This window comes from Desarmillaria tabescens (genome assembly GCF_030435595.1).
Source record: "Desarmillaria tabescens strain CCBAS 213 chromosome Unknown EV420scaffold_2, whole genome shotgun sequence".
Lineage (NCBI taxonomy): Eukaryota > Fungi > Basidiomycota > Agaricomycetes > Agaricales > Physalacriaceae > Desarmillaria > Desarmillaria tabescens.
In genome coordinates, this window is record NW_026848301.1 from 96,973 (window position 1) to 121,293 (window position 24,321).

At 46.0% G+C, this 24,321-nt stretch overlaps 4 protein-coding genes across 4 annotated transcripts; 3 read left to right on the top strand and 1 right to left on the bottom strand.

Moving 5' to 3' along the window:
- Window positions 1-846: 846 nt before the first annotated feature.
- EV420DRAFT_1473558 (uncharacterized protein) lies at window positions 847-2,421 on the top strand (the record flags this gene model as incomplete). Its single annotated transcript, XM_060469154.1, has 10 exons — window positions 847-972; window positions 1,018-1,296; window positions 1,355-1,399; window positions 1,451-1,543; window positions 1,593-1,658; window positions 1,711-1,728; window positions 1,783-1,848; window positions 1,906-1,935; window positions 1,997-2,140; window positions 2,197-2,421. 10 exons carry the CDS (start codon window positions 847-849, stop codon window positions 2,419-2,421), a joined length of 1,092 nt encoding a protein of 363 aa, XP_060337978.1.
- A 467-nt stretch (window positions 2,422-2,888) lies between these two features.
- Window positions 2,889-4,238, top strand: EV420DRAFT_1634960 (uncharacterized protein; the record flags this gene model as incomplete). The annotated part of the gene is made up of 4 exons (XM_060476390.1): window positions 2,889-2,918; window positions 2,987-3,671; window positions 3,957-3,991; window positions 4,044-4,238. 4 exons carry the CDS (start codon window positions 2,889-2,891, stop codon window positions 4,236-4,238), a joined length of 945 nt encoding a protein of 314 aa, XP_060337979.1.
- Window positions 4,239-17,175: 12,937 nt separating this feature from the next.
- On the bottom strand, window positions 17,176-19,292 carry EV420DRAFT_1473560 (uncharacterized protein; the record flags this gene model as incomplete). Its single annotated transcript, XM_060469155.1, has 8 exons — window positions 17,176-17,386; window positions 17,421-17,543; window positions 17,615-17,721; window positions 17,796-17,919; window positions 17,968-18,167; window positions 18,416-18,542; window positions 18,600-19,210; window positions 19,269-19,292. The coding sequence occupies 8 exons, from the start codon at window positions 19,290-19,292 to the stop codon at window positions 17,176-17,178; spliced, it is 1,527 nt and encodes a 508-aa protein (XP_060337980.1).
- Window positions 19,293-19,715: 423 nt separating this feature from the next.
- Window positions 19,716-20,455, top strand: EV420DRAFT_1473561 (uncharacterized protein; the record flags this gene model as incomplete). Its single annotated transcript, XM_060469156.1, has 3 exons — window positions 19,716-19,721; window positions 19,779-19,959; window positions 20,067-20,455. The coding sequence occupies 3 exons, from the start codon at window positions 19,716-19,718 to the stop codon at window positions 20,453-20,455; spliced, it is 576 nt and encodes a 191-aa protein (XP_060337981.1).
- Between the last annotated feature and the right edge of the window lie 3,866 nt (window positions 20,456-24,321).

The window sequence follows — 24,321 nt, forward strand, 5'->3', positions numbered from 1 at the left end:
AACCAAACTTGGGTGATGAATCTGCATCTGGCATGGGCTGCTTTCTTGCACTGGCCTTCGTCTACACATTTTGTCAGCCAAGGGCATGTCATGAAGGCAGACGATATACCAGCTTGTCCGACTTATCTTTGTCTTTGACCACACAACATTATAATGCAATGTTGGATATTCTGTGGTCGTAGTTGAGCTGAGAGGTCTTGCATTGGTGGAATCAGATATGGTGCTGTCCCTCCTGAGTTTTGTCCTATTTCTCCAGAATTGAAAACCTTGTAGGACAATATTCCAGTTATTCCAGTCCAAGTGGGTCCAACTTTTTTGATGTGTCGCCGGCAACTCGCTTTACTGGTAGATGCACAAGTGAGGAGCGAGTTCTCCCTGCTGTACATTGTAGCATCCAAAGCACAGAGATTGTGGAGGGCGAGGGAATGGGAGATTGCGAGTAGCTAGTAGTAATGCAGATGATGGATAGTATGAGAGAGTGCTGCGTTACTATGAGCCTTTGTGAGTGTTTGTGACATATCAGGCAAGCCACTGAACATCATTCCTCCCTTTCAGTCACCATTTAACTTCTTTAATCTTTCTACCCCAACCACCTACCACTTTCCGTCCACCTTTCAGGCCTTGATCTTCCTCACTCCTGAACGTTTGAATGATCATTAGTACTGTACAAACCCAATGCTACATTCAAAGAGCCTGCCCTCTGATAATCAATCCAGTTCTTTCGCATCATTGATATTACCCACCTGGTTCAGTTCACCACCTGCAGCTTCACCCTCAATGGAACCTCAACCTGATGACCTGTCAACATCCCAACCCAGTGATTGACCAGTTCGTTCTGAGGCTAATATGGGCCCAGATCTAGCTTCAAGTACCACCTTGAAGCCCGTCTTGCTATCTGAGTCTGCTCTGACAGAGGAACTGCCACCACCAACTAGCTTACCAGGTGGAGAGATGGTTGCAGCAGTGCTGCATGTATGTCACGTACCTGTATTGCAGGGGGTCTCTTTGGGCTAACAGATCTTAACAAAGGTCGCGTCGCAAGTAGACATGGTTCTACAGAATCCTCAAAACCTTCAGAACCCTCAGCCCACCATGTTTCCGCCGCAATCAGACATGGTTTTACAGACACCACCAGACATTCAGCAACCTGTTCAGCAGCCTGTTCAACAGACCATATTTCCGTCGCAATCAGAGGCGTTCTTCAGGAATAAGCAAAATTTCTCTATCAATTTTACCAGTGCATATCAGGCAACGGAATCGACTGATACCTCATCCACGTCCTGGGCTGGTAAAACAGTATGTGAGAACTACCAGCACTTTCATTCCTGACACTAAAGTATATTTTTCCCTTTAGGGTGGTAAAAGACCTCTTCGAGGCTCTGGAGAATCTCCATCAAAGGTTTGCAAGCATATTCACTCCGTCTTGTTGAATCAGCTGATGTTTTTACAGTACATCACTGTGGCAAAGCACCGGGATCAAGATCTACATATGGAAGTGTTAGAAAAAGCACATGTGGAACAGCTTTCTCGAGAAATCAACTCTGTACAGTGTATGCTTCAGATAATGGCCAGTAGTACTGAATACATTCTAGCTTCACGCCAACAATGAAGGCCAAGAACGAACCATTGCAAATAACAAAGCAGAGCTTGAATATATGGTATGACTCACTGCATTTTCTGTCTCTGCTGCATCCACTCAATGTTATCTAGCTGACACAGCTGTCAAAAGTCTGTGAATCTTGTTCATAAGGAATTCCTGCCAGCGTTACTGAGCCCTTCTAGGTTATGAGCACTGTGAAAGAGCAGGCCACTGATCTATGTTCTCAGGATGAGGAAATCACCAAAAAGGTAAGCACCACTGTTTCGACTCTGCTCATTGCTCAAAGTAACCTCCAATCCGTTTAGAATGAAGCCATCAATGAGCTACAGACTAAGGTGAACACAGTACATCTATCTCCACAGAATTGGTATATCATCTACTTACCGCATTGTGCAGCTTCAAGAAGAACTCACTAATTGTCAGCGCAAACACCTCAAGTACACCCAGTGGTACGATACCAATGCAACGCAAGGAAGACAGGAGATAAAGAATTTGAAAAATGAGCTCACCAATTTACAGCATCAATTAGCTGATGCCAAGGTTGGTCAAATAATCCCTAATTTTCTATGGCCTTCTTCCTAAACTTGTTCCACAAGGGGCGTGAATCTGACACAACTCCCTTGGAGGCCGAGAGGTTGCGTTTGGAAGGTGTATTGGCCAATACCAAGGCTCAGCATGACACGGAGATGCACAGATTGCGTGCAGCTACCCAGGCCGATGTTGCCAGTGCGAATGCTCACATGGAAGGTGCTGAACGACAAGCTAGGGCAGCAGAAGAGAAGGCTAAACAGCCACCCTGTCTGCTACACCATGAGATATGAATGCCTCGCCTCATTTTCTGCCTTTATTGACATTTTCGGGATGCATAGAACGTGACCCCCCTCCTGCCAAATCCAACATTAAACCCCATGGCTCAAGCAAGTTGTTTACACTGCAATCTCTTACTCCTGGGCACTGATCTTCTTATAGGATATTTCGACTACCTGCCCAACTGTCTACAATGAAACTGGCACTGCCATGACTTTCTCAAATGCCTCTGCAAACTCTATGACAACCCAATTTGGCATTTCTACTTCAGACCATGAGCTACATCGTCCACAGCACCTTGCCACACCAACTTCCAGACTGCCGCATGTCACAAATGGCTTTGAAACCACCCCTAGGACAGATTCTCCTTTGACCAGAACCTTCAGCCATCAGCTGAATCCTTCCACAATATCTAGTTTTGCAACTCAACCGAGGTTTTTTGTAGCAGAACCAGGTACTGTGTTTGCTCAGCAGCCAGGAAATGGCCCTGTGGCATCATCCCAGCAAAGCAGTGAGTTTGGTTGAGCCCTACCTCTGTCAGGTCAGCAGACCTAATCCACATCGGGTTTCACTCTTCAGTCCCAACAGCCAACAGCCTTCAGTCAGCAGGCCCAACTAGCGTCGACGTTTCCCCTCCAGCCCCAACCATCACCAGGTTTTGGTCTGCAGTCCCAAGCAGCAGGATCTACTCCCCTGCAACCATCAGGTTTTGGCCAGCAGCCATTGGGCTTTGATCAAAATGCTCAGCCACAGCAGTCATCAGGTTTCAATCCGCATGCTCAGTCTTCGCCGGGCTTTCACCAACAGGCTTCATCTGGTGTCAGTTTTACCCCCCAGGCCCAACAGTTTGCAGGTTTTGATCAGCCATCTCATCTAGCATCAGGTTTTGACCAGCCTTTCTCAGGCTTTGTCTCCCATGCCCAACAACCATCTTTCAGCCAGCAGTCCCAACTAATGCCAGGTCTTGCTCCTCAGCATCAACAGTCATCGGGTTTCGGTCAGCAGCCCCAACCACTGTCGGGCTTTGCTCCCCATGTCCAACAGCCATTTTTCGGTCATCAGCCCCAACCAATGTCAGGCTTCGCTCCTCAGCTCCAACAGACATCAGGTTCTAATCAGCAAGCTCTGCCTCCTGTGTTTGCTCAGCCATCGGGTTTCGGCCAACAAACCCAACAGACATCAGGTTCTAGTCAGCAAGCTCCACCTCCTTCCACGTTTGCTTCTCAACCATCGAGTTTCGGTCACCAAGCTCAACTGCCATCAGGTTCTAGCCAACATCAATCTGTATGACAACCTACTCCTTCCTCCAGTTCTAACATCTTCCCACAACATTTTGTGGGCTCTCCCCAGTCTTTTCCTTCAGGGGAGGTGTTCGATGGCCAGCACCTCCCTTGAATACACCTCATCCAGGCCATAAAGACAGTGACTGTGAAATGGACACTCTCAGGTGAGGAAGGGGATTCTGAGTCAGAAGGTTCTATCATAAGAAAGGGGGAACAGAAGATGTTCTCTAAGAAGAAGAATGGGTGAGAATCTGAACTGGGCGCAGGAAGAAGCCGCCGTCCTGAAGAGAACGAACTTATGGTGAGCATTGACTCTGCTCAAACAGTCTTTTGTTGCTCACCAATGTTTCCAGAGTAAAATACGCTCTCGAACACAGAAGTTGCTCTCCATCGACAAGGACGACAATGTCTACAAGGCGATTGAGACTGGCCATTTGACAACCCTTGAACTAGCAGATGCATTTGATCGCGGCAAATATATGCTGGAGCCATCTCTTGATCCATTCTGCCCATGCTGGGACAGCCCAAAGCACTCCTGGAATGTGTAACGAGCATGCTGACAGAAACCCAATGATGAGCCTAAACTTCCGTGGCAACAGCAAAAAACAAAACTCTAGAGGAGTTCACGGCAAATGGCGTGTAGCAGCAATAAAGGCTTTGTTGTTGTGCGAGTGTTTCGGTGCACCTCCATGCAATGAATTCCTCAAGAACACAAGTATACACTGCGACTTTTCAGTCAGCAAAGTAGTACCCTTAACGATCAAGTACTAGAAAACGTTGGCTGTAAGCCGGGAAGGGTCTCGATAGACGAGAAGGAACAGAATCTGGTATAACTGGGAATACCGGCAAACCGTGAATGAAGTGATGGCAATTTAACTAGTAAAAGCCATGGGCGATGTTGACAAAATTAGAGAAAATGCCGTCAAAGAGCAATACCGTTGGCAAGATAACAAATACCGTGATGGCAAGAGATGAAGACTGTAGTCGAGAAACGAGAAACTGGCGGTAAAACGAAGATAAGACAAACTGGCGATGATATGAGGGGGAACTAGTGATGGCAAAACGATGGCTGGGACTGGGCTGGACTGAAACTGAAACTATACTGAGGTTAATGATGGCAAAATGAAACTGATACTAATCCTGAGTCTACACGGAGACTATCCTATACTGAAACTGACAGCAAGATACCAAATACCATGACTGATGATCCTATACTGAAGCTGTTGACTGAAATTCCATGACAGATGCTACTGGTGGCAATAACGATCCTAATCTGAGTCCACATGGGGACGTAACGATCCTGAACTGAACTGGGTAAAACGATGGCAACGTAGAAGGTGAAAACTGATGAAAACGATCCTGGCTGGTGAAAGTGGAACAATGCTGGTGGATTAAAAGATAAAAGCGAGTTGTGGACACCAAATTCCGTGTATTGGCGCAATATGAGTGTACACCAATACCGTTAGAAGAAAAGCCGTGACAGAGAGTATGACTTGGAGTGACTATGTTGTTATTGTCTATCTCCTAGTGAGTACAAGTGATAACGGTGGTCGATAACGCAGATGATGGCTAGTGTCCAGTAACTTCCGTCTAGCAACTACTTATTTTCCATGGTGTATACTAGCTTTTATACTACAAGTCCAGAATAAATTTAGAATACTTGAAGCGAGTCCTTAGTAAGTCTGTAGTACATAGATTAGTAAGAAATGATACAAAACACATGCTCCCAGAGTTCTAAAGTAACAGCACCCACACGGTTTTACTGTGTGCTGTGGTTTGAAAGTAACAGCACCCATATGGATTTACCGCATATAGATGAAGTGATTAGCAAGAATGCCACCGATCTCCAGAATTTTGAGCTGCTGTGTTGCTGCAGCAAAGTACATTGAAGCAAGTGTACTGAAGTAGATGCTTGCAGCAATCTCTTGGCAGTATAACAGCCTTAGTAAAGACTGAGGAAAGGTCACAGCATTAGAGCTAATGCCACGGAATTGCTATTTGAGCTGTGGAATTGCGGCTGTGCTAGGCAATCAGATGGGATTCTAAATCCGTGAGATCGACAATCAGGTGCCTGGCAGAATTAATGAAAGAAGACTGGCAGAATTAATGAAAGGGGCACGTAATTGATGTGGGGTACAAGTGGGGAAGGATAATTGGTGGCATTAAGCACTATTGCCAGGATTGAAACAGTAGGTTTGTGTGGTGGCTGGGGAATTAAATATCTGGTAAAATGCGCAAATTCTGAGCGTACAGAGCCTGGAGGCTCATCATCGGGAGTAGGGGCAGGAGTAGCTGCAGTGGCATGACCCCGAGCAGAGGCCGCGGCTTTGCACTTGTTGCAATCTTCGGTCTTGTGCTTACCTCTGCAGAACATGCAGAGGTTATTCTTCCGATGGCGGTCCTTTTCTTCTTGAGTAAGATGGCCATCTTTGCCTAGCTTGTCAGCATAGGGCTTAGGGTTGGAAGAGGAAGAGTTGTTGGGGGAAGACAAAGATGATCCCATGGAGCCTGAATGGGAGGACTTTTGGCTCGCAGAGTTGGAGTTGGGAGATGAAGAGTTAGAACCCTTTGCCTTGTTGCTGTTGCTGGAAGAGGAAGATGGGTTACTGCAATTTTCTCGGGAGATTTCGGCTTTCCGAGTCCAGTAGCAAGCGTTGAGCTCTTGAGCAAGATTCCGCATATCACGGAGATTATCGGGTTTCCTGTGGTGGGCCATATCATCCTTGATGTGAGAGCAAAGGCCACGGTAGAAGGCATGATGAAGGGAGTTGTCGCTGTAGCCAATAATGGCAACATACTGATTGAATTTGACAATATACTTCATGATGCGGTCTCCGTCATGCATCCGAAGATTTTCAAGCTCATCTTTGGCATCACCGACAGCGTCGAAGGGGCCGAAGTTGGTGTGGAGTTCTGAAAGGAATGCGGTATAGGAATATGCCCAAGCAGGGGGGTTGCGGTGATTAGGGTGGAGGATATCCGGTTCGAACCAGTCAAGGGCGACACCGGAAAGGAAGGAGATAGCATAGTTGACCTTTGCCGTATCTGATCAGAAGGCGTCAGGACGGTCGTTGAAGTTCAACTGGAGGGAGACGATGAAGGCCTTAAGTTTTCGGGAGTCCGAACCGTCAAAGGTATCTGGTTCCTTGACCTTGGTGCGTACAGCACGTTGTCAATTGCCATTGACAGCATCGGAGACACTGCGGAGGACATTCATAAGTTGAATGAGGATCTGGGCATCATTATTGGGAGGATTAGGATTGTTACCAGGATTGTTGTTAGGTCCTCCTCCAGGACCACCAGGACCACCAGGATTGGGTGGGCCACCGCCAGGGTTTCCCGATGGGCATCTGTGGCCATTCATTGGCGTATGAGGGGGGAATTCCCTGTCTTCTGAACCTTGGTCATCATCATCATGACGGACATCATCGAACAGAGATGTAGTTGGATTCTGCGGGGGGTCGCTTCAATACTCGCCCCAGCCATTGGATTCTGATCGCTGGGCTAGGAAGGGGTTAGGCGATCAGTTAGCGTCGGATTGGTGAGCAGTGAAGCCACTGTGAAGGTAGGTTTCCCTACGGGATTGTTGGCGAGGGGAGGAATCCAATCTGAAGAGAAGGGGACCCTCTTTTGAAGCAGAGGCGGGGATATCGTCCATGGTATAGGTTCAGTTGTTGACTGTGGAGTTGCAGCTGGTTTCTGGAGGAACAGTGAAAGTAGAAGACATGGTTAGGAAGAAATTTCGACTCAAGGGTTTGAGTTCGAATATACTGTTAGGATCGTGCCAATAGGATTGCGGCAGTAAGTGCACGTAGCGAAATGCCATGGGATGCATCGGGCATAGGCAAAGCTATTAGCAACGTCACCCCTGAGCTGAAGCCCTAAGATGGATACGGATGGAAGTCCATGGAGTGGCAGAGACAAGGCAAGAGATAAGTCCAACGGATCGGAGTTCCATGGACTGGAGAACGAGAGTGTGACTTAAGAGTCAGAGAGAGAGATTGGGCTGAACCAAGTTGATATTCGAACTGAGTATTTACAGGGTAATTCTAAGGCTTATATACTAGTTAGGAGTCTGATCTAGTTCCTACTCGGAGTGGTCTACATTCTAGGGTTGTTGGAGGATGTATTCTACCGGTCAGTAGCTGATGGGGTCTGATGACATGTTTGCTACCGATGTTGGGCTATTGATAAATTGTAATGGAGAAGTGAAATATAAAATGGAATATGAAATAGAAAGTGGGAATTGGAATCCATAGGATTCCAGGCTGTGGTTTGTTGGGTTGAGTGGAAGTCGGTGATGAGCCTCCAGGCTCTGTATGCTCAGAATTCGTGGATTTTACCAGATATTTAATTCCCCAGCCACCACACAAACCTACTGTTTCAATCCTGGCAATAGTGCTTAATGCCACCAATTATCCTTCCCCACTTGTACCCCACATCAATTACGTGCCCCTTTCATTAATTCTGCCAGTCTTCTTTCATTAATTCTGCCAGGCACCTGATTGTCGATCTCACGGATTTAGAATCCCATCTGATTGCCTAGCACAGCCGCAATTCCACAGCTCAAATAGCAATTCCGTGGCATTAGCTCTAATGCTGTGACCTTTCCTCAGTCTTTACTAAGGCTGTTATACTGCCAAGAGATTGCTGCAAGCATCTACTTCAGTACACTTGCTTCAATGTACTTTGCTGCAGCAACACAGCAGCTCAAAATTCTGGAGATCGGTGGCATTCTTGCTAATCACTTCATCTATATGCGGTAAATCCATATGGGTGCTGTTACTTTCAAACCACAGCACACAGTAAAACCGTGTGGGTGCTGTTACTTTAGAACTCTGGGAGCATGTGTTTTGTATCATTTCTTACTAATCTATGTACTACAGACTTACTAAGGACTCGCTTCAAGTATTCTAAATTTATTCTGGACTTGTAGTATAAAAGCTAGTATACACCATGGAAAATAAGTAGTTGCTAGACGGAAGTTACTGGACACTAGCCATCATCTGCGTTATCGACCACCGTTATCACTTGTACTCACTAGGAGATAGACAATAACAACATAGTCACTCCAAGTCATACTCTCTGTCACGGCTTTTCTTCTAACGGTATTGGTGTACACTCATATTGCGCCAATACACGGAATTTGGTGTCCACAACTCGCTTTTATCTTTTAATCCACCAGCATTGTTCCACTTTCACCAGCCAGGATCGTTTTCATCAGTTTTCACCTTCTACGTTGCCATCGTTTTACCCAGTTCAGTTCAGGATCGTTACGTCCCCATGTGGACTCAGATTAGGATCGTTATTGCCACCAGTAGCATCTGTCATGGAATTTCAGTCAACAGCTTCAGTATAGGATCATCAGTCATGGTATTTGGTATCTTGCTGTCAGTTTCAGTATAGGATAGTCTCCGTGTAGACTCAGGATTAGTATCAGTTTCATTTTGCCATCATTAACCTCAGTATAGTTTCAGTTTCAGTCCAGCCCAGTCCCAGCCATCGTTTTGCCATCACTAGTTCCCCCTCATATCATCGCCAGTTTGTCTTATCTTCGTTTTACCGCCAGTTTCTCGTTTCTCGACTACAGTCTTCATCTCTTGCCATCACGGTATTTGTTATCTTGCCAACGGTATTGCTCTTTGACGGCATTTTCTCTAATTTTGTCAACATCGCCCATGGCTTTTACTAGTTAAATTGCCATCACTTCATTCACGGTTTGCCGGTATTCCCAGTTATACCAGATTCTGTTCCTTCTCGTCTATCGAGACCCTTCCCGGCTTACAGCCAACGTTTTCTAGTACTTGATCGTTAAGGGTACTACTTTGCTGACTGAAAAGTCGCAGTGTATACTTGTGTTCTTGAGGAATTCATTGCATGGAGGTGCACCGAAACACTCGCACAACAACAAAGCCTTTATTGCTGCTACACGCCATTTGCCGTGAACTCCTCTAGAGTTTTGGTTTTTGCCATTGCCATGGAAGTTTAGGCTCATCACCGAGTCCACTGCCTCTATTGAAACAGTTCCATCAGAATCGGAAAACCAGAGAGCAACCCTGTATCCTCCGCACTAGGACAGGGTTGCGTTGACTGTCACAGTGTGCTGGAGATCGTAACCCTCAATGCTGTCGCTCTTTCCAATCATTCCCTAACCATCTCCCTCTCCTCTGAAGTCAGCTCTGGATTGGAGCCCAATGGTTCACCCATTTCTACTATCCTTTGTTTTCTCGCACTTGTTGATTCTGGCTCTAGCCACTGCTTTGTTGACTCGAAGTATGTTGAGGATCACAATCTCCCTACCAAATCCATCCCCCCTGTCCAACTTCGGCTTCTTGATGGCTCCGTCAGATCTCACATCTCCCAATCTATTTCCCTTCCAATACATTTCCCTTCTGGAGACATCCTTCCTATTGACTTCTACGTCACTCGTCTAGATTCATCTTGTAACATCATTCTGGGATACAACTGGCTCTCCTGCTACAATATGTTGATTGACTGGGTAAAGCACAGTATCACTTTCCGTTCACCATTATTGGTTGTTTCTTCTTCAAGCGCTTTCACGGCTGCCGACACACATGTGCCAGTCCGCTCGGACTCTTCCAGTCCAATCCAACCATCCCAATCCTCACCTCCCATCCCAAAATCGAGATCCCAATGGGCTCCGCTGCCTTATGAACCTATCTATTCCTACCCTACCATTCCTTCCTTTGGTGCTTTGGCCACCTCCAAGATATCTATTATTTCGGCTGCTGCTTTTGCCTGAGCTTGCACAGAAGAAGGGGCCCAGCAGTTCACATTACAACCTTCTATGCCTAGTGTTAGTGGCAAGTCTACCTCCATGGCCCCCGCTGACTTATCCGATGTCCCACCGGAGTACCATGAATTTGCTGATGTCTTCAGTGATTCCCTTTCTGAAAAGCTCCCTGAGCATCGCCCTTACGACCTCAAGATCAATATTGAGGAAGGCTCCACCCCTCCGCTCGGACCCATCTATTCCCTTTCCAAATCTGAACTAAAAGCCTTATGCGAGTTTATTGACGATAACGTCCGTAATGGTTTCATCACTCCTTCCCACTCTCCACACGGAGCTCTGGTACTGTTTGTCAAGAAGAAAACCGGTGAACTAAGACTCTGTGTAGATTACCGTGGACTTAATAAAATCTCTAAAAAAGACCGTTACCCTTTGCCCCTCATATCCGACCTTCTTGATTCCACGCATTCTGCTCGTCTCTACACCAAGCTAGACCTTTGCCATGCCTATCATCTCGTCCACATAGCCGAGGGTGATGAATGGAAAACCACCTTTTGGACTCGCTATGGCTCCTTTGAATGGCATGTCATGCCATTTGGACTCACCAATGCTCTCGTGGCTTTCCAACATTTTGTCAATGACATCTTTTCTGATATGCTCGATGTATCTGTCGTCATATACCTTGATGACATCCTTATCTACTCCGACAATCCTGAGGATCACTGAAAACACATACACGAAGTCCTTCACAGACTCTGAGCCAATGGCCTCTACTGCAAGGGTTCCAAATGCGAATTCCATCGGGACTCCATCAAATATCTTGGTTACATCCTCTCGCCCAAAGGCTTATGCATGTCCAAAGACAAGGTCAAAGCTATTACCAACTGGCCGGTTCCACGCAAGGTCAAGGATATCCAATCCTTCCTCAGCTTTGCTAATTTCTACTGCCATTTTATTCACAAGTACAGTGAGATTGTCCTGCCCTTAACATGACTCACTCGCAAAGGAACTCCATGGAAATTCAATGAAGAATGCCTATCCGCTTTCAACGAGTTGAAGCAGGCTTTTACTCATGCTCCTATCCTTACCCACTGGCTTCCCGACCGTCAACTGGTTGTGGAAACCGACATGTCCGACTATGCTATTGCCGCCATCTTATCCATTTATCTAGAGGATGGTGAGATCCATCCCATCTCCTTCTTGTCCTGGAGTCTCCACGGTGCTGAACTCAACTACGATACACATGATAAAGAGCTTCTAGCCATCTTCAAAGCTTTCAAATATTGGTGCCACTACCTTGAAGGCTCTGCAGAAGCTGTTGATGTCATTACAGATCACAAGAACCTTGAGTATTTCTCTACTACCAAGGTCCTTACTCGACGTCAAGTGCGCTGGTCCGAATTCCTCTCCCAATTCAACCTCGTTATTCGGTTCCAACTGGGTAAACTTGGTGGGAAACCGGATGCCCTCACTAGATGATGGGACATCTACCCTAAAGAGGGGGATAGTCAATATGCCCAAGTCAATCCTCACAATTTCTGACCCGTTTTCACTCAAGAACAACTCTCTGCTTCACTCCATGCTACATTCCTTGAAGATCCTGTCTTACATGCTAGTGCTATCATGGACATTGACAAGCTCCACTCTGATATCAAGAATGCACAGCCATTGGATTCCGCTGCCACCGAAGGCCTCCGACTCGCATCTTCCTCTTCCAACTCCTCTCGGTGGTCCATGATGAATCAGGACTACTACATCTTGACAGTCGCATTTATGTCCCAGACTCCGATGATCTCTGTCTTTGCATTCTCCAAAACAATCACGACCACATCTTGGCAGGTCACTTTGGTCAAAATCGGACTCTTGAACTTGTCCGACAGAATTACACCTGGCCACAGATGTGTGAATACATTCGCCACTATGTTAAATCTTGCACTACCTGTGGACATAACAAAACACCTAGACACCACCCTTTTGGCTTACTCAAACCTTTGCCAGTCCCAGAACACCCATGGGATTCCATTTCTATGGATTTCATCGAACAACTACTGGATTCCAAAGGATTCACTGCTATCCTTGTAGTGGTCGACCGCGCAAGTAAGCAAGCAATTTTCATTCCTACTCACGATACCATCAACTCTGAAGAGCTCGCTCAGTTATTCGTTAACCATGTGTTTGCTAAACATGGTGTCCTCAATCATATAACCTCTGACTGCGGCTCCAAATTTGTCTCCCAGTTCACTCGTGCTCTTGCCAAAGCCTTGGATATGGAGCTTCACTTCACTTCCGGATATCACCCAGAGGCCGATGGACAAACTGAACACACTAACCAAACTCTGGAACAGTACATCCACATCTACTGCTCCTATCAACAAGACAATTGGGATACCTTACTACCCATTGCTGAGTTTGCCTACAACAATGCTCCCAACACTTCCACTGGAATCTCCCCATTCTTCGCTAACAAAGGCTATCATCCCAATATCACCGTACATCCTGAATGCAACATCACCTCCGCTCGGGCCCATGACTTCATCGTTAACCTCGACAAGCTCCACCAATTCCTTCGAGATGAAATCACTTATGCTCAGTCCCATTACAAGTTCCAAGTGGACAAGCAATGGTCCCTGGCTCCTGAATTCAAAGTAGGTGACAAAGTCTACCTCAGTTCCAAACATATCAGAACTACTTGCCCTACTGCAAAATTTGCCGAAAAATTCCTAGGACCATTCAATATCATTGCTCAGCCAGGATCCCACTCCTTCACCCTCAGACCTCTGTCGGACCTCCACACCATTCACCCTGTGTTCCATGTCTCCCAACTCGAACCCATGGAAACCAATACTATCCCTAACCATACCCAACCTCCTCCACCTCCAGTTGAAGTCGACGGTGAAGAACAGTATGAGATATCTCAAATCCTCAACTCTAAACTCGACTGTCAGTTCTGCTGTCCACTCCTATACCGAGTCCAATGGTTGGGTTATGAAGGTACTGATGAAGAGTTTGCCTGGATCCCCGCTACAGAATTCTCCATGGACAAATACATTGAAGATTTCCACCATCGTTACCCAGACAAACCAGGACCTGCTATCCAAAATCACCATATGCAAAGTCTCCCTCAAACCCTCGCCCATTGCTTCTTGACCTATCCATAACTTATCGGCTCCCTACAGTCTCTGCTCCTTGAATTTCAAATCAAATCCTGGAAAACTATTGCAAATTACCTTCCCAATTGGGAATGGGACCCATCGGATGCCTATTTCTTGCTTTCCTTCTCCCTCTTACTCACTTGAGCCTACAAGCCAAGATATATAATTATTGCCACCGGGGCCTACACTATCAAAACCATGTACAACACAACATCCAAAAAATTATAACAAGTCCAAGAAGGGCGCCTAGGATTCCATGCGCACCAACTCTCCCATCACCACATCCTCGTCCACCCTATCTTCCCTTCCACTTCCTTCCTCCTCCTCATCACTCATGACAATAAGCTCCAGCTCATCCAGTGCCGGAACTCCAATGGCACCTGTGCCCGGGCACATCTCATCCTTCTTCTTCTCCTCAGGATCCAATTCCCCTTCAGAATCCTCTACCAAAAACTCATCTGCATCATCCAAATACCTCTTCCACAATGCCCACTCAATCTGACAGCCTCCGAGTGCATAGAACTTGTCCCTTGTGTCCAAGAAATGGTCATGATGTTTGATGGCCAATTGGAGACCGTCTTTCCTGAGACAGCCATACCAAACTTGCATGTTGGCGACCTCGAAGGGATCCATGGCGTCGAGGGTTTTGGTACCCATCACATGGGCATTCCACATCTGGGCAACGTCCTTGTCAAGTTGCATACGCATCATGATCCGTAGGGCCTCCGAGTTCACATTCTTGAGGTTTCTGAGCTCGACCTTAGACGCCGTCCATTCCTCCCTAAACTCCTCATCAACGAAACCTGATGGCCATTCTGGTGTGTCACCCTCATGGAAGTCGTCCACAAGGTCATCAACCCAGCTGCTGAGGAAGTCGACCTTCCCCTCTACCCTTTCCAAGCCTTCCTGGAAGTTGTCCATCTTGTCACAAAGTTGTTGCAACAGGTACACAACCTCATCGGAACCCATGGACCCTGATCCTTCACCCTGACTAAACATGCACTTGCTCTTCTTCAGCTTACATCGCTCACAAGTGCGCCCACAGCGGATAAAACACTTCACGTCATCTGCCTTACAATGACCACAACAGCTCTACAGAGCAAGTCAGCATAAGCTACGGGACCCTATGGAAGTAACTTACCATTACTCTTATATTCTTCATCATCCGCCTGCATCTCAGGCTCAGTCTTCAATTTCTTCAAAGGCCTTCCCGATGGCCCCACTGACTTCCTCTTCCCCACTGACCACCACTGCACTAGACTTGATCTTACGCTTCCTCGAAACATCCACTGGCCTCCGAATTGGTCGCCTTGCCCTTACCCTTCCTATCCTTCCTCTGCTTTACCAATTTTTTCAACGCCTTCTCCTTCGGGTCCTTCTCCCACTCGTCATCTCCTGTCAGACCTGCTACCAACCTTGCTCCCCTCATTCCCATCTACCTTCTCCTTCTCCTTCTCCACCTCCACAGCTTTGCTAGCTTCCACCAAAGCCTTGGCCTTGGCCTCACCTTCTAACTTCTTCTTCTCTGTGGCCCTCCTTTCCTCCAAGGCCCTGGCCTCCTCTTCCAACCTCTGCTGCTCTGTGGCAGCCGCCTCTGCCTTTGCCTTAGCCTCTGCCTCCTCTTGCCATTTCTTCTCCGTGGCCTCCCACTCCTCCCTCTCCTTCCTTGCTTTGGCCTCCGCAACCTTCCTCTCCTGCCCCAATTTTTTCTCTCGCCGTTCCAACTCCAGAGCCTGCCTCTTTTCCTCCTTTTGTTTCTGTGCTTTCCAGGCCTCATGAGCCTCTGCAGCATCCTCCCTAGCTTTCTCCATGGTGTCCCGCTCATCATAAAAGGCTTCCAGGTCTTCAGGCCGAATATCTTCGGGCATCAGGGCAGGCTCGTACGGTTCAGGCGTCACAGAAACATGGTACTCAATGGTTGATGACATGACAAATGATGAGGATGAAATTCAGAAAATAGAGGAGATGGTGGTGGTAGGAAGCTAAGAGGTGAAAAGCCACGTGGTCACACTCGGCCATCGGGATCTGCGTCCTTGAGGGCAAGAACACTAAGGGGGGGATACTGTAACAAGCATGCCGATGGAAACCTGACTTCCACTCAACCCAACAAACCACAGCCCAGAATCCTATGGATTCCGATTCCCACTTTCTATTTCATATTCCATTTTATATTTCACTTCTCCATTACAATTTATCAGTAGCCCAACATTGGTAGCAAACATGTCATCGGACCCCATCGGCTACCAACTGGTAGAATACATCCTCCAACAACCCTAGAATGTAGAGCACTCCAAGTAGGAACTAGATCAGACTCCTAACTAGTATATAAGCCTTAGAATTACCCTGTAAATACTCAGTTCGAATATCAACTTGGTTCAGCCCAATCTCTCTCTCTGACTCTTAAGTCACACTCTCGTTCTCCAGTCTGTGGAACTCTGATCCATTGGACTTATCTCTTGCCTCGTCTCTGCCACTCCACGGACTTCCATCCATATCCATCTTAGGGCTTCGGCTCAGGGGTGACATTGCTAATAGCTTCGCCTACACCCGATGCATCCCGTGGCATTTTGCTATGTGCACTTACTGCCGCAATCCTATTGGCACGATCCTAACAGTATAACAGCCTTAGTAAAGACTGAGGAAAGGTCACGGCATTAGAGCTAATGCCACGGAATTGCTATTTGAGCTGTAGAATTGTGGCAGTGCTATGGAATTGTGGCTGTGCTAGACAATCAGATGGGATTCTAAATCCATGAGATCAACAATCAGGTGCCTGGCAGAATTAATGGAAGGGGCACATAATTGATGTGGGGTACAAGTGGGGAAGGATAATTGGCGGCATTAAGCAATATTGCCAGGATTGAAATAGTAGGTTTGTGTGGTGGCTGGGGAATTAGCTATCTGGTAAAATCTGCGAATTCTGAGCATACAGAGCCTGGAGGCTCATCAGCATAGCGGGATCTGATGGGCTTTTAGCTTTCTCCCCATGTCTCACTTTTCCCTTGGACTATCACCACAGAAAAAGCGCATCATATACTAACACATATATACCAGGAATACTCTTTGGAAAGGCAAATAATCGAGGGATACCATTATAAACACAGCCAACGATGACTTAAGTTATACAGCTATCCCATGTAACTGCAATTTTTTATAACTGTTATATATGCCGCAATATTATCACTTATAAACCCAATGAACAATGGCATAGCCTTATAGCCTGACCTGCAGGGGACTCGAGGTAATATCCATTGATCAACGTTCAAGCAGTTTACAAATGTATTGCAACAGATGGTCTTCTCTTATGAACACTTGCCAAGAAGAGGTTCTTCAGTACTCTCAATTCAATCATGGTCATAGACAGGCCAAGCAAATACATTATGAACTACAGTGAGACAATATTTGGTACAGTAATATAAAGCAATACAAAGAGCAATACAGGTACAATGAGCAAGCGATTGAATGCGGTCAAAATGGGGCTTGAGGATATGCAGCAAAATAAACTTTAAGACTGTCAATCAGAAATAGACTACAGCAATGAGTGAAAAAAACATACAAGTCTAAGTGCCTTAGCATCAGCGTCTAGTTGGTTTCCATGGCATTATCATTATCGTATTCAAGGGTAGCATCTTCAATGGCAGCGGCAGCAGGCAGCATTGACCCGGGCTTTAGCATGAGCCTCTCGACAAGTAGCCATCCTTGCAACTGTGCTCTTGGGAGGGTGGATGTCCTCTGATTTGTCCATGTCCGTACGTTTGTTAGGGTCCCCAAACACTTGCCTAGATAACATAAACTTGCGAACAACAAAGAGAGCATGCAGTACATACTCATTCCACCAAGTGAGAGTCTCGAGCGCCCACTCAGTCATCAGGGTGACTCTCAAACAAATCGACGATACTATTGTAGAAAACAGAAAGGTCGAATGCACCATCTTGTTCAGTCCATCCATCCTTGGAAGATAAGGTGTAGCGGCCCTATGTCAATTCATCAATGCTGGTCGGTGGTAGGAAAATGAACTCACTTGACAGGCCACATAGGCAATTTGCCTACCCGTGACTGTGGATAGGCCATTGATCTTGGAAATACTGTCTCGCTTGGGGCCATCTCGCTTTGTTGGGTCAGCCGTTGCTGCAAAAGATGTGTAGATATACCTGTGGTGGAAGGTTGGCAGTCAGACAAGATAACAGAAGAAAATGACATACATGCAAAAGGAGGAATCCTCTCATCAGCCCCTTTTCCTTGTCCTCCAGGTCATACAGAAAAGAGAGCCATTCGGAGGCGGTAACTTTGACCTTTCCATTTGCTAGGTCATAAAGAAAATGGTCACTGTATTCAATCAAGTAAGCATTTGTCTGAACAGAATAAGAAACATACCTTTTGTTAAATTTCTTGAGATGGATTTGGGGACAGAGAAGGTGCCCTGTATCTATATGGTTAAAGCCTTGTCCTGTCTTATGCACTAGTTTCAGAAGTGCGAGAATGTTGTTGACCAGGTCTTCAAGGCAGAGCATCAGAATGTTGTACCGAACCTTGTTGGTGTCGGTGCCCTGAGATTCCTTTATGCCAAGACGAAACTAGGGGAGAGACAGAAGTAATATTCAATGAAAAAGCCCATAGGACTTATCTCTTTGATCATTGCGGTCATTCCAATCTCGGTCTTAGGAAAGCATCCTAAGGGCCTCCCAGATTGTCATGTCATGCTCTAAGATTTCAGCGAGAATACTGAACGACTTCTCATTCGGAGTAGTGTACAGAAGGTCCTTAATATCTATTTTCAGTCTAAGACTTTGTCAGTGATGATTAGTGGAGAAGGAACAAGTACACACGCGATAGCCTTATTGGAGTGCTTGGCACCTGCCCACATAATATCGTCTACTGGAGTGAATAGTGATATGGTGTGAGGAATAAGCTTGCCAATTGTGTGACACATATTGAGGACCCAATTCTGTCTGAGAGGCAAAGAATTAGTGTGATATATGCGCATATATCCTGTAAAATGCATGTACCTCTTGGAGTATCCACGGCAATACCTCTTCTTCCTAGGGCCCACTTGGTTCTTCTTGCGACGCTTCTGTCCAACTTCGTTGCCATCCTCATCATCATTACCACCCTCTCCTTCATTCTCACTCTTGCTCTCATCTCCAACATCATCCTCACTCCCGAATCCTAGCTCATTCGCACTCTCGTCACCCTCCTTGAAGTCTTGACCTTCATTCTCAGATACTTCTTGTGCATGATCCTCCAGGTCTTCAGGTTCGATAGCGTCAGATGTCTGAGGTGTTGGAAACCGTCGTCCGAGTGATTTGTTGGTATCCTTAGGTGCCAATACTCGTCGAAGAGGTACTGCTGCTCCCTGCTGGGCTTGTGGTTTTGGCACTGCATGGACTGGTCCCTTGCTTTGAGCTGATTTCACCTGCGCCGTCTTGCTCGATGGCTTGATGTCCTTGGTCAATGACTTGACAACATTGCTCGATGGTTTGGTGGCCTTGTTCAATGGTTTGTCAGCCTTGCTAGAGGGCTTGACAGCCTTGCTGGAGGGCTTGGAGCAGGAGGAGGCAGGAACCACAGGGCATAGCAGCAATGGGGGAAAGGAAGAAAGATTATTGAATGTGACTTTCTGTCACAGCTGTCACAGTGACTGGCCAGTAGTCACAGCATGACTCTCCCGCTTGCACCTTACGCTTGCCTTGTGCGCTCATCAGTTGTTACTGTCAACATGCACTGTAGCACGTTTTCATGGGGCAGCATTTTATAGCAGGTATGTTTTAGCTTAAAACTACTATTCTCATAAAATGTGGCTCACCATACTGTGTTGCAGGTCATGCAGCCTTGGCAACACCCTCTTTTCTGGGTTCTCCTGATCTTTGCTGTCAACATCATAGTATCCTACGTGTGCAATTCATGTGGAAAGTCAATGGCCAATAAAGCACATGTCATCAGTGGACACAAGTCAAGATGTATGAGGCACACATCAAGAAACCAGGAGTATTGCAGTGAGGCTGGGAGAGATTGGGGTAGTGAAGAAATGGTCAACTAGCAGTGGACAAGGGCTTCAGGGCTTGGCTCTATGGTCAAAGAAGGGTAAAAAACCGAGCTCGTCAACCTGAGGAGACGATATTCCTATGACTGTGAGCATTGTTCTACCCTTTTTTCTTGTTAGATATTAATTTTCCATGTTCTTACAGAGTAATACAGCTGTAATAGATGACGACATCAAAATAGAAGACCATGACATGCATCCACCACTGCCTGAACCAGAAGAAGAACCTGCACAACCTGAATACTTGGAACAAGGCCAGCGAAACCACATGATTCCCCATCGTTTTCAAGATTACCTTCCTGTAGCTTGTATTGCTCCCTTACAACGTATGCTGCACTCAGACCACCAGCCCCTCCTCTACCGGCTGCTCCAGCAGTGATAGCTACTCACTCTCAGTCAACCTCTCATGCTTCTACACCTGAATTGCTGCTAGGCATCAAAACAGAACCAAACCTGTTTGGCCTCTATCGGCAATACAAGACTCTGCCTTCGTTTGACCCTGATGATGCTACAACCATCGCAAATCTCTGTGATGCACCTACATTTGCCATACCTCCAGATACCCTACAGCAGCGATCGCCACTCAGTGTATACAGTGTGCACAGTCTAGAGTCAAATGCAGCTAATCTCTCCACCAACACAGAAGCCCTAGACTCTGGACCATGGTTCGCGTTGTTCATGAATCCCACCATATGCCGACTAATGCACTGGTTCTATTCGACCACAACCAAGATGTTAAATGACTTGAACCGTCTGGTGCAAGAAGTTATTCTGGCACCAGACTTTTCTTCTTCGGATTTGCAGAACTTTGATGCCAACTGAGAGGCTAAACATCTAGACACAAATTCTGTACCCATGGATGGTGCCGATGGATGGTTTCATGATCACGTTACACTCCATCTTCCTCAGAAAGATGTTTGCCATAATTCTGAGCAGGAGGCACCGACTCTTGATATTCCAGATGTCTGGCACTGTTCTATGCTTGACGTTGTTTGCTCAGCATTTCAAGACGAGTCATTTTCCCACTTCCATTTGAAAGGGTTCAAGCAGATGTGGCTGTGCCCTGATGGCAGGACAGAGCGGGTGTACGGCGAGGTATATACATCTGATGTCTTTCTCGAAATGAAGGACAAGATCACCCCAGAGCCAGGATGCATGTTGGAAATGGTAGTGGTGCCAATGATGCTTTATTCCGATTCAACATGTCTTGCAAACTTCGGCATGGTGTCACTTTGGCCTGAATATCTTGGCATTGGGCTAATGTCAAAGTATTTTCAGGCACTACCTTCATTCTTTCAAAGCCATCATCTCGTGTACTTTCCTGTGGTTTGTATGATTCATTTCTTAGTTATTTTAACTTGCTAACATATATCTTCAGTTACCGGATAATATTCAAGATGTGTACATGAAGACATTTGGTTCGCCTGCCTCAAAGGAGCTCCTCACTTTCCTGAAGTGTGAGCTCATCCAAAAAATATGGGAGCTACTCTTAGATGTGGATTTTATGAAGGCTTATGAACATGGCATCATTATTGAGTGTGCAGATGGCATCCTACGTCATGTCTACCCATGATTTTTCACATATTCTGCAGATTACCCTGAAAAGTAAGCAAACAGATTCATTCTACTGTCCCAGGGATTGACTTCAAGTTATGTTAGAGTCCTGCTTGCGAGTATCAAATCCCTTGAGTGGTGTCTCTGTCCCTGGTGCCTCATTGTTAAGGAGAAAGTTTTAGATATGGGGATGAAACAGGACCTCTCTAGTCATCAAAGAATGCTCATGTTGATTGTGAACAGCACCAGCAAGAGGTCGAAATGGTTCGTAAATGGATCTTTGAACAAGAATATGCAGTTTCCAGTAAACGAATTGAGAACATCCTTGGTAAGAGATCAAACACAGCAAATCGGGTAAGAAAAATATTTAACTTACTGTTTCAAACATATTGCTGACTCTCCCTTGCAGAACGCATTTTCGACAGCTTTATTATGACACAGCTTCAACTACTATCAAATGCTTGTACCGGATCTGATGCACGAGTCTGAGAGTGGCAGCTGGAAATCTTTATTCACTCACCTTGTTCGCATTTGCCATGAGATCCCAGGAGCCATTCAATGATTGAACAAACAGTATGTATACATTAATCATGAATCTCGTTGATGCTGCTGCTAACTATTGAATAATTTCACTCGCTACCAACATTTGGTTGTTCAACCATCTGGAAATTCAGCAATGATGTTTCAGGGCAGAAGAAGTTTGCAGCGAGAGATTACGAAGATGTTCTCCAGGTATCTATTTCATTCTGGTTTGAGGTACATTGACTAATTGTGTGTTCCCAGTGTTCTTTTCCCTGTTTTGATGGACTCCTGCCTGATAGCAAGGACAATTCGATTGTTATGGACACCTTATTCGTATTTGCGACATGGCATGCCTTTGCAAAAGCTCACATGCATACAGACTCAACAGTTCAAGTTCTACATGCAGTTACATTGTTACTTGGTTGCCAACTTCAGCTCTTCTCATCCATGGTTTGCCCTGAACTTCTGAACGAAGGAGACACCTTCAGAAATGACCGCACTGTGTCCGTCAACTGATACGCACAACCAAGAAAAAAGCAGCAGCCGCTTCTGTCACTGGTGGGATCTACAAGTCAGTCAAAGCCTTCAACCTCTTCACATACAAGAACCATGCTCTTGGCGAACTACCAGTGGACAATTCCGAGGTTTGGGACTACTGATTCATATAGTACTCAGATTGTAAGTGATAACTATGAGTTTCCCTATGTGATTATTATTAATATGCTCTCTAGGGTGAGCAAGAGCATCACCAAGTCAAACTGTTCTATGCACGGACCAACAAGTGAGGCCATGTAAAGCAAATAGCCATTCTTGAGCGCCGCCAGCGACGACTTCAATGAATTCTTGCTGGGCATATATCTAATCTGAAGGCTTCATCTAAGATGTCTCCTAGGATGCATCCAAATGAGAAGGACCCGCTTCCCAAAGGAAGACCCAGAAAGCCATTATCAGATGTCGCTGTCCAGGAACTACCCCCTTGATCTTCACTGATGGCTTGCCGAGAATGAAGGAGATCTTGCCAGTGGTTGTAAGAGGCCTTCTTTGTTTCCTCTGTACATTCTAATGGTAGCTTTTTACTACAGGACTTCATCCTGAAACTCAAAGAACATATTCTTCATCGACTGTTTGTTCATGAGATTGACCTGGGCGACGAGATTACCCCTGGAACAGTTAAGCCTGACTACACATCATCAATGACTGAGTATTCTGCCACAAGGTTCTTAGGATCAATTATACAACATATGATGTTCATCACGACCAAGACTCCATCAATCCTCGCACATGTTCTGATGTTGTCAGTTCTCGCTAATGACCTGGAAGCAGAAACAGTACATCCATACTGGTATGCTCGAATCATTGGACTTTTTCATGCCTGATGTTCGCTACAATGACCCTGACAGTGACTATGAAGACTGACAGGTGTTTCATGTCGATTTCGCCTGGGTCCATTGGTATGGGTTTGATAGTGACCATCATTCTGGCTTCACTGCAAAGCGTCCCCATCACGTTGGATTTGTTGATGGAAATGACCCAGGTGCCTTTGGTTTCCTGGACCCAGATGATATTATTCGTGTGGTTCATCTACTTTCAGTCTACAGGCTTGGTCAAACTATGGAGTTCCTACCACCATCAATTGCTTGAAGACCTGAGGAAAATGATCACAACTATGAGTGGTACTCCGTTGACATGTGCGTGACTTCATTTCTTCTTGACTATCATTAATCTTTGGTTTCAAGATGGGTGGATTGTGATATGACATTCCGTTACTGCGGTCTTGGAGTTGGCCATCAGAGCACCTGGGACGCAACTCGTCTCTTTCGTGATGATCTCTGCAAAGCATACAATCTTCCATGCAATTTATTTGGTACAGAGGACTCGGAGGATGTAGAGATGGCCTGTTCTGATGATAATAGTGATGGCGAGGCTGAGAGGAGGATGAAGATGATGATGAAGATGAAGATGAGGACAGACCTGGATCAGATGAGTTGGAAATGGTCAATATGCCAGATGAGGAGGCTGAAGCAGATGGGGACCAGTGTGAAGATGCTGAAGAAGAGGATTCAGATGTTGATGATGATGATGAATGGGAGGCTGATGAGGAGGCTGAAGATGAAGATGCGGTGGATGCAGAGCTAGACAATGATGCTGAGGCAGAACTGGATGACGTTTGTGATGATGATGACAACGAGATGGGTCTGGAACTAGATTTGGGCTTTGCTGCATTGTAAACTAGTTGTCAATTCATTATGATTCTAAATAAACCTTACTCAAGATATGCTGTAGTTAAAATGCCTTGTAATCCTGACTGAGGACCCTTGAAATACATAATAACCTACAGTAACCCTACACCTTGTTTATTAACATATACCACTCCGCTTAATATTTGTATTGGGATATATACAAAGCAAATGTATATAAGGTAGGTAAACTTTCCTCACTTTTTGTGGTGATATAGACCTGGTGGTCTCAGCATGCATGCCTGTCACTCTCGTTGAACCACCAGGTGCGTTTTTCTCTTTCTTGTGTAGTTCACCTAACTTACGGGTGCTCTCATTGAATTGACAGAGCACAGCGTTATTTCGCACCCACCCTGGACATTATTACTTTGGACT